Source organism: Ceratotherium simum, chromosome 7 (genome assembly GCF_057802395.1).
Source record: "Ceratotherium simum simum isolate JZ-2026a chromosome 7, ASM5780239v1, whole genome shotgun sequence".
Lineage (NCBI taxonomy): Eukaryota > Metazoa > Chordata > Mammalia > Perissodactyla > Rhinocerotidae > Ceratotherium > Ceratotherium simum.
The window spans coordinates 74,363,461-74,374,362 of NC_141906.1; the positions used below are offsets into that span (position 1 = coordinate 74,363,461).

The 10,902-nt window shown below is 42.2% G+C and overlaps 1 protein-coding gene across 1 annotated transcript; it reads left to right on the forward strand.

Moving 5' to 3' along the window:
- Nucleotides 1-785: 785 nt before the first annotated feature.
- Nucleotides 786-1,724, forward strand: LOC101401320 (olfactory receptor 8G3-like). Its single transcript, XM_004427455.2, has one exon. It carries the CDS (start codon nt 789-791, stop codon nt 1,722-1,724), a length of 936 nt encoding a protein of 311 aa, XP_004427512.1. The 5' UTR covers nt 786-788.
- The last annotated feature ends 9,178 nt before the right edge of the window (nt 1,725-10,902 follow it).

Here is a 10,902-nt window from a genome sequence, read left to right on the forward strand (position 1 = left end):
TTTTAATTTTTCACACTTCTGAATCTTCTTCATTAGGACACTCATGTCCTTGCTGGTTGTTGAGTTCAAGTTGAATGAAAAACATTGTTAACCATCCAGTTACTTTCCAGGACCACTATTTCTGTACTTTGGAAGAGGTGCCATTAGTCAAGGTACTCACTACAGGGGAGTCCATTCTGGATCAGTTGTTGATACACTGTTGTCAGTACCTTACATGAATTTTTTCCCTCACGTTAATTGCTGTGAAAAGTTTTCCTGATATGACAAAGAGACAAAGATAGAAAGGCGGACATGAGTAGCTAAAATAAGAGATGGAAGGTGAGACAGACAGGTCTTATCTCATATCCTGGATCATTTACTTATTACATGCTGAACTATGGGAAAATATCCAACCACTATAAGCCTCTGTTACCTAATATATGAATAAGCATACAAGTATTTGCTCTGCAGAAGAGTTGAGAGGAATATCAACAAGTCATGGAAAGTTCTTATAACACTCAATCAAAGTTAACGGAAAAGTTCTTTGGATGGTCAGAGACTGGACAGTACTAAGATCCACTCTTACACCATTGAACAAAAAAGGGATAGTTCTGATATTTATTTATATGTCTCACATTACTGAGATCTCAGGGTCCTTGACTGCTAACATAGATCAGGGATATGCAGAGAACTGGAGCCAATTGGTTGAAAAGACTTGAATACTGTTTCACACTTCATTGTACGGTGAGACAATAAATACCTACCATAATTTTTCTTCGTCTCTTCCTACATAAAATTCCCAGAGGAAAATGACAGAAGGAAATCATTCCACAGTGACTGAGTTCATCCTTGCTGGGCTAACAGAACAGCCAGAACTCCAGCTGTCCCTCTTCCTCCTCTTCCTAGGAATCTATGTGGTCACGGTGGTGGGGAACCTGGGCATGATCACACTGATTAGGCTCAGTTCTCCCCTGCATACCCCCATGTACTATTTCCTCAGCAGCTTGTCCCTCATAGATTTCTGCCAGTCCTCTGTCATTACCCCCAAAATGCTGGTGAATTTTGTGACAGAGAAGAACATCATCTCCCACACTGAATGCATGACTCAGCTCTATTTAGTCATTGCTTTTGGTATTGCAGAGTGTCACATGTTGGCTGCAATGGCATATGACCGCTATGTTGCCATTTGTAACCCATTGCTTTACAATGTCATCATGTCTTATCGCATCTGCTTCTGGCTCACAGTGGGAGTTTATATTTTGGGCGTCATTGGATCTACAATCCAAACAGGCTTTATGTTGAGACTCCTTTTCTGTAAGACCAATGTGATTAACCATTATTTCTGTGATCTCTTTCCACTGTTGGAGCTATCCTGTTCCAGCACCTACGTCAATGAATTATTGGTTCTAATCTTGAGTGCATTTAACATTCTGATTCCTGCTTTAACTATCTTTGCCTCCTATATCTTCATCATCTCCAGCATCCTCCAAATTTGCTCCATTGAGTGCAGGTCCAAAGCTTTCAGCACGTGCAGTTCCCACATCTCAGCTGTTGCTATTTTCTTTGGATCTGCAGCATTCATGTACCTGCAGCCATCATCTGTGAGCTCCATGGATCAAGGGAAAGTTTCCTCTTTGTTCTATACCATCATTGTGCCTACGCTGAATCCTCTGATCTACAGACTGCGGAATAAGGATGTCAAAATTGCCCTGAAAAAAATTCTGGATCGTAGAACATGTTCATGAATAGAATCAAAGTGATGATGTCATACCAGAAATAGGCCTTTGGTTTGATGAAATATGTAATTTGTTAGTTTTCTGTGCAAATTTTTGGCAATTCAGTGACATTTTACCGTAGAACACATGTCCCAAATTCCTTTCCAGACCACTTCCTTTGAACCTATATTACAATTACTACGCATGGAGAAGCAAATACTAAGAATTAAACCAAAGACTCTTGACCATTAAAGGAGTCCTATTTTTATTTTTTAATAATAACACAAATAACAATAAGAACAACAATGATAATGATGATGATGAAGATGATAGTAGCAATATTATTGAGATTTTATGAAATATCAAGCACTTTGCCAAGAACTTTAAATAGGTGACTTTATTTCATATTTAAAGTATTCCTTCCAGGAAAACCCTAGTATTATTCCCTTTTAAAAACGGAAGAATTGAAGTTTTACTTAGTTTGTGTAAATGTCTAGGATCCCAAACATAATAAGCTATAAAGCCTAAAACCTTTGTCTCCTACAACCATGATTTTATCTAAAACGATATTTTAGCCCTAGGTAATTGTGGGTAGGTCTAAAGATTCCCCTAAAACTCCCGTCTACACATTGCACATCTCCAGTTATCTATGATTGCGTTGCTATTCTGTAGATATCTTCCATGCTATTTCGACATTATTTCATTTGATACAATGAAAATAATAAAAATCTTTCAAACGTGATAATCAAAGCAAATAGAGCAAAACTAGAGATTAATTATACTCTCAATATAGAAGCATTAGAGACTCAAATTATTATGCTTTATAGAAACAATTTATATAAAAGCAGCTCATGGGCCGGCCCCATGGCTTAGCGGTTAAGTGCACACGCTCCGCTGCTGGAGGCCCGGGTTCGCATCTCCGGCGCGCACCGACGCACCGCTTCTCCGGCCATGCTGAGGCCGCGTCCCACGTACAGCAACTAGAAGGATGTGCAACTATGACATACAACTATCTACTGGGGCTTTGGGGGGGCAGGGAAAAAAAGGAGGAGGATTGGCCATAGATGTTAGCTCAGAGCCTGTCTTCCTCAGCAAAAAGAGGAAGATTAGCATGGATGTTAGCTCAGGGTTGATCTTCCTCACAAAAAAAAATAAAATAAAAAAAATAAATAAAAGCAGCTCAAACTATCCTGTCTTATCTTATACCAGTATGGTTATTTATGAGGCAACTATTCATGAAAGTCAAAAATCTTGGTAAATTGTATCACTTTCATGTAGTTCGTGCTCTTTGGCCCCATAATTTACAAACAGTTGTCATTTCATGTCAATTTGATCTTTAAAACATTTCTTCTCTTCCCTCATTTTATTGATTTTCTGCTTCTGGGCGTTTAACATCTTATATCTGTAAATTTACATGATATTCTAAGTACTCACTGGTCTTCTGTTTCTCCCCATTTCAAACTATGCTACTTCTTATTGTCAGATCAATATTCTTTGGATGTTGTTCTGTGTTATTCACCTGCAAGGTAACTTGTAGTGTTCTCTGCAGTTTACAAATATAGGAGAAAAATATATAATATGTCTTTACTGTACCTTACCATCCATGTAGTCTATTATCCATTCATTCATTGCAGTAGGACATTCATTCTTCAAGAGATCTCACATTTATTATTTGACTTAATTTTCATCAGTCATATAAAGTAGGAGGAAATGGCCACAATTACAACTCTTGCCTTAGATATGATTCCTTGTCTAGTGTTCTGTCCAATAGACTGTCATATATTCAAATACAACAACAGAAGACAAACCAAAGGAGTGTTTGAATTGCTGGAGCTAGATTTCATATAGAAAATATAGAGTAATTTAAAGGCTATGGTCTCATCAAGGAATTGGAGAAAAGCCTGTGCAGACCCAGAAATACATGTCATATTTAGGGTATTATGATCAAGCTACAAGGATGGAAAAGTAGGCAAAGGCAGTTCATTAATCATGTCTGGGTACCTATAAGACATCACTCCTTATTTTACTGAGGGGAACTGCTAAATTTTTTTTCCTCACCAGAGAAATGACTCAATTAATTTTGCATGCTAGTTATATCACACTTAAATTGATGTGAAAGATGGATTAAAAAAAAAAAAGAATGAGGCTGAATTAAAGAAGACTAGTCAGCAGTCACTTTTTTATTCTAGGCAACATATTGCATGTCAGTGCTAGTGGAGCTAGAGAGGAATGAGACTTTCAAGAGATTTTTGAAAACTTGAATTGTTCAGACATGGCTGAATAGAAGTGAGTTGAAGGTATGGGAAAGTAAGAGGATGAATTCAAGTTTCTAGCTTGGATTATTAAATAAAAGGATAGATAATGGATAGATAAACTCTCAAGATGGAACTCACTAACTCTGGGTAAGAATTCACAGTAAAGCAATTGCATAACATAAGTCTTGGTGTAATTCAATCTCCTTCTCTCTCTTTCTCTCTCTCTCTCTCTCTCCTAATATTCTCCTGGGATCCTGCAGCCACTATAATTCCAAAGCTAAAAAGAGCCTTCTTAATGCATGGGCTTGGGAGAGCTTGCTTAACTCTGAAATAATTATACTAAAAGGGATTCAAAACAAGAGATCATATAATACCTTGTTTCTCAGAGTGGTATATCAACAGGCAGCATTGGCAAAACCTGAGAGTTTGATAAAAATTCATAATCTCAGGCATATATCACTCCCATCTGGCTTGCAGAGTTTCTGCTGAAAAATCTTCTGATAATCTTATGTGAGTTCCCTTGTACATAACAAATTGTTTTTCTCTTACTACTTTTAAGATTCTTTCCTTGACTTTAACTTTCGAAACTTCAATTATAATGTGTCTTGGTGTGGGTCTCTTTGAGTTCATCTTTTTTGGAACTCTCTAGGCTTCCTGGATTTGGATGTCTGTTTCCTTCTCCAGGTTAGGAACGTTTTTAGCCGTTATGTCTTCAAATACGTTTTCTGCCTTTTTTTCTTTCTCTTCTCCTCTGGGACCCCTATAAGGTGATTGTTGTTCTGCTTGATGTTGTTCCATAAGTCCTTTAAGTTATCTTATGTCTTTTTCATTCTTTTCTTCTTTTTGTTGCTCTGAGTGAGTTCCACTGTCCTGTCTTTGAGTTCTCTAATTCTTTCTTTTGCTTCATCTAGTCAGTTAAACTCTTCCAGTGTATTTTTTATTTCAGGTATTATCTTCTTCAGTTCTGTGACTTCTCCTTGGTACTTCCTTATATTTCCATCTCTTTTTTGACTTTCTTGTTTTGTTCATCCATTCTTCTCCCAAGCTCAGTGATCATCATTATCACTGCTGTTTTATACTCTTTATCAGGTAAATCACTTATCTCCATTTCACCAGGTTTTTTTTTTTGAGGTTTTATATTTTGTTCTTTTCTTTGGAATATATTCCTCCTTTTCTTCTTTTTACTTGACGCTTTGTGTTGATTTCTATGCATTAAATAAAACAGCCACCTCTCTCAGTCTTCAAGGAGTGGCCTGTGTAGAAGATGAATATTATCATACCACCCCACCTTAGCTCTTGTTCCTCCCTCAAAACGTTGTGATTGTCCATTTTATTTATAAATCTAATTTATTTTTAGTGGCTTCCAGTAGTTGAGGTTGTGCCATGACCTGTCAGTTTCCCAAAGGGGAGGATCTCCATCAGCACCTAGAATCAAGCTTATTGGGAGCCAGACTCTCAGGCAGCAGCTTTAAAGTATGCAAATCATACGATCCTGTGGGACGGTGAGTATAAGTCCCCCTGGCCACCAGATACAGTGTCCACCAGAGCCAGGTGATCTAGAGATGTCCCCTGGGTGTTAGCTGCAAAAATTGCTGTGCCAGATGAATACAAGCTCCTTTCCCAGAGATACTGGTGAGTTGGAGAGAGGCAGAGGAAGAGCACAAAGATGTCTTCCACAAGTGTCTGTCCCTGGAGAGTACCTCAGGCACCTAGATGTGTAGCAAACCAGAAGCCTGTCACTCAGACCACAGAAATGTGTGTAAGCTAATAGGCCTCTTCACAGAAAGACTGAGTGCCTCAGTCTGTTGCCTATTGCTGTGTCTTGGGGGTGGTAGCCAGTTAAAAACCATGTCCCTGTTGGTTGCAGTCCGGTAGGGTCTACAAATGTAAGCCCCATTGACCACCAGAGCCAGATGACCTAGAGGTGTCCTCTGGGTAGGAGTTGCAAAAATTGGGGTGCCAGACAAGGGTACAAGCTCCTTCCCAATACATACCATTTAGCTAGAGTGAGGTAGGGGGAAAGCACAATGGTGATGTACTCCAGTCTCTGTCCACGGAGAGTACTTCAATAGTCCCTTATTTGTGTTAAATTAAATGCCTGCCCCTTAGGTAAATGCTTTAAGATAAGCAAATAAGTCTCTTTCACAGAAAATCAGGGTGTTCTTCAGTGGGCTGCTTCTGTGCTGAGCCCTGCAGTGGGTGAGTCTGTGCATGTGAGTACATTAAGAACTCTTTCTGGAGAGAGAAGTCAAGATGGCGGTGTAAGCAGACTCTGAACTCACCTCCTCCCATGGACACAGCAAATTTACAACTACTCGTGGAAAAATTACCCCTGAGACAGAACTGAAAACTGATTAAGATGAACTCCTGCAACAATGGACAATCCTAACTGAGGTGGAAGAGGCAGAAACTCCCTTCCTGAGAGGAAAAACACCACCTTCATGAGCCGCAGCGCCTCACGGCCGCCCAGGAGCAGCCCACAGGTCCACAGCCCTCCCTGGAAGAGCAGGGCCCTAAGCCGGGGAGCGGCCCCACTGTGGGCATTTTGTGGACTCAGCACAATAGAGATGAGTGGCAGAATATCTGACTTTGCCTGCTACTAAAACATTGGGGAGTACCCCCAGAAAAGCTGGTTCACAAAGACATTAAAACTGGCTCTTAAAGGTCCCACGCGCAAACTCACCCGTTTCAGAAAGCAACGTAAAATCACCAGAAAGAAAGGTGCACAGTGCTTTGGTGAAAAGAGACTCACCTAATAGGCCCTGAGTGCATCTCGGTGAGAGGTGAGACCTCTCCAGGGACTGGGACATTGGCAGCGGCCATTGTTGTGGCCTGGTGTGGATGTGCTGACATGGACGCCATTGGAGTTCTCCCTGGGACCTGCTAGCCCAGATCTGCCCCACCTGCTAGAGCACGGATTTAATCCAGCTCAGCCAGGGCAGGCAGCCCACCCTAGAGACTGGCCCCACCCAAGAACAAGCCCTCAGGCAACTTGTGGGCCTGCATAGATAGGTGACTGTGTTCTCTGCAGCCTGGCAACTGAGCTGACTTCAGTGGGGCAGGGCGTGAACAAGGAGCGGGTGGCGAGTGTGGGGCGGTGGTGGAGTGTGTGGGGCTCCCGCCGTGGAGAGACTGGGTCCGCTTCAGGAGGTCGGGGCGTGCACATGGGGCAGGACTGTGTTGACTGTGTGTGTGGACCTGTGGGCGGCAGGGCTTGTCAGCTGCAGAAGACCCACATAGGGGGTTTGCCCCACCTTCCAAAGCCTGAAACAATTGGGTGTTCCTGTGCCTGAGGCCAGCCCCACCCAGCTGCAATCCTCAGAGAACTGACAAGAGACCTAAAGGCTGGAGGCTTATAGCAATTGTAAAGCTCTGAGCCTAACAACCCGCCACACCGGGGGCCTACTCACTTAAAAGAAATACTGCAACACAAATGTGGTATTAGAACTTGCAGCCAACTGTGCTGGGGGTCCCTACACCTGATAAAGAGACTAAAGGGCCCACAACAACCACAAGCAGCTGAGCATTACAACAGCTGGCCAGGAGCATAACGCGGCCTCTTTGGGCGCCTACAGGGAGAGCAAACAGGCCATAACAGAAGGACACACGTAAGGCCTCCTACGCCATCACTTACATAAGGTCACCTATCCTAGAGAAGGGACGTAGCTGACCTACCTAATAGGTAGTCACAAGCACAGGGAAAGAGGCAAAATGAGGAGGCAAAGGAATACATTCCAAGTAAGGGAACAGGACAAAACTCCAGAAAAGAAACTAAGTGAAACAGAAATGAGCAACCTCCCTGACAGAGAGTTCAAACAAAGAGTGTTAAGGATGCTCACTGATGTGGGGAGAAGAATAGATGAACTCAGTGAGAATGTCAACAAAGAAATGGAAGATATAAAAAAGAACCAATGAGAAATGAAGAATACAATACTGGAAATGAAAAATTCACTAGAGGGACTCAAAAGCAGAGTAGAGGATACAGAAGAACGGATCTGTGGGCTGGAAGAAAGACTAGAAGAAATTACCCAGGGTGAACAGGTAAAAGAGAAAAGAATTAAAAAGACTGAGGACAGTCTAAGGGACCTCTGGGACAACATCAAGCGCACTAACATCCGTGTTATAGGTGTCCTGGAAGGAGAAGAGCGAGACAAAGGGGCAGAGAATCTATTTCAAGAAATAATAGATGAAAACATCACTAACCTAAGGAAAGAAACAGACATCCAGGTACAGGAAGCACAGAGAGCCCCAAACAAGATAAACCCAAAGAGGCCCACACCAAGACACATCATAATCAAAATGTCCAGAATTAAAGATAAAGAGAGAATCCTAAAAGCCGCAAGAGAAAGTCAAGTTACATACAAAGGAAACCCCATAAGCCTATCAGCTGACTTCTCAGCAGAAACCTTACAGGCTAGAAGAGAATGGCACGATATATTCAAAGTGCTAAAAGGAAAAAACTTACAGCCAAGAATGCTCTACCCAGCAAGGTTATCATTCAAAATGGAAGGAGAGACCAAAAATTTCCCAGACAAGCAAAAATTAAAGGAGTTTGTCACCAAGAAACCAGTGCTACAAGAAATGTTAAAGGGACTGATTTAAGGGGAAAAGAGAAGATCACAAGTAGGAAAAATTATCTATTTCCATGATAAGTGGGTAATGGATACAAATGCACAAAAAAGAGGTTAGATATGATATCAAAAATATAAAAGGAGGGAGGAGGGAGGTTAAAGAGTAGAGCTTTCAGACAGAGGTCAAACTAAAGAGACCATCAATTCTGTATAGAAGAAAGAAGGAACAGAGAAGGACTACTAAAACACTGAGAAAAAAAAAGTTAAGAAATGGCAGTAAGTACATACTTATCAATAGCTACTTTAAACATCAATGGACTAAATGCTCCAATTAAAAGGCATAGGGTGGCTGATTGGGTAAAAAAACAAGACCCATATATATGCTGCATACAAGAGACCCGCTTCAGACCTAAAGACACTCACAAACTGAAAGTGAAGGGATGGAAAAAGATACTCCATGCAAATGACAATGAAAAGAAAGCTGGGGTAGCAGTACTCATATCAGACAAAATAGACTTTAAAACAAAAACTGTAAAAAGAGACAAAGAAGGTCATTACATAATGATATAATGATCAAGGGAACAATCCAACAAGAGGATATAACACTTGTAAAAAAAAAAAAAAAAGAACTCTTTCTTGAGGAATGACATCAGCAACGTGGCGAGTGAGCTATTCCTTGAGTTTCTCCCCCTTTCAACTACAACTAAAAGGACATTCGTTGATCAGCGCAGGATATTCAAAGAGCACACCATGGTGTCTGAGAGACCCAAGCAGCTGTATATCTGAAGGTGGATGTACTGCCACCCCCAGGAGGTGGTGGAGATAGGTGAGCACCCTCTGGACCCCAGGCAGCCCAGCACACATGTGCGACTACTTTCCCAGCTGGAGTGATCATAGCACTGCCATGGCCCCGAGGTTGGGGAGTGTGCCTCAGTGCGACTGTGGAAACAGGTGACAGCCGCCCTGATCCCCCCTTGTGATCACTTCCCCTCAGGGCCATGCAGCCCACAGAGAGCAGCACAGGCTTTGACCCAGTGGGGAAGCCCTGCCTGCAAAGCACAAAGGCCAGTGTGACCTAGGAGCAGGGGGAGGCTGAGGTCCTGGTCTGAGCAAACAAGCTCCCAGCTGCCATGAACACCCATACTGCTGCTGTGGCCCCGAAGCAGTGAGCACAGCTCTGTGGGTCTATGGGGGCAGGTGGCAGTATCCCTGAGTCCCCGTGTGATCACTCTCTCGTCTGGTGGGAGAATCCACAATCCTACTTGGTCCCAGGGAGTGGCTTTGGCTCGGTTCCACAGGGGAAGTCCTGCCCACCAAGCACAACGGCTGATGTGACCTAGAAGCAGAAGGCAGCTGAGGTCCCAGTCTGGGCAAACAAGCTCCTGGCTTCTGTGAACACTCATAGTACTGCTGTTGCCCCGAAGCAGGGACCACAGCTCTGTGGGTCTGTGGGAGCAGGTGGCAGTAGCCCTGACCCCTCCACTTGACAACCTTCCCATTCAGTGGGAGACCCCACAGGGCCACTGTGATCCCAAGGAGTGACCCAGGCTCAGACAGTCACATCTGACAGGGATCGTGGCAGTGATCTCAGACTACACAGCTCCTGCCCCCCACAAGTGGCAGCAGGTGGAGCCTGCGTCCAGAAACTATCGCTATGTGCCAGCACAAATCCACTCCATCAAATGGCATAAAGAAGTATATTAATATTCCAGACCAGAAGGAAAAAGAAAAACAGCCAGAAATCAATCTTGAAGGCATGGAAATCTACTATTTAAATGACAAAGAATTCAAGACAGCCATCGTAAGAAAACTCAATGACCTACAAGAGAGTTCTGAAAGACAGTTCAATGAAATCAGGAACCAAATTACTGAACAGAGGGAATTCTTCACAAAAGAGGTTGAAACTATAAAGAAAAACCAAACAGAATTGTTAGAGATGAAAAACACAATGGATGAGATAAAGAAAAATCTGAAGTCCCTAAACAACAGGGCTGATAATATGGAGGATAGAATTAGCAATCTGGAAGATAGGAACACAGAAATGCTTCAGATGGAGGAGGAGAGAGAACTTAAACAAAAAAGAAATGAAGAAATTCTCCAAGAAATATCTGATTCAATTAGAAAATGCAACATAAGGATTATAGGTATTCCAGAGGTAGAAGAGAGGCAAAAAGGAGCAGAGAGCTTGTTCAAAGAAATAATAACTGAGAACTTCTCAAACCTGGAGACAGAGCTGGAATTACTTGTACAAGAAGCCAACAGTACTCCTCATTACATCAATGTAAAAAGACCTTCTCCAAGGCATATGTTAGTAAAGCTGGCAAAAGTCAATGATAATGAAAAAATATCAAGGGCAGCAAGGCAGAAGAGAATAACCTATAA

What these genes read in the sequence shown, in the direction of transcription:
- LOC101401320 (XM_004427455.2), top strand. Translation starts at nt 789, where the DNA reads ATGACAGAAGGAAATCATTCCACAGTGACTGAGTTCATCCTTGCTGGG.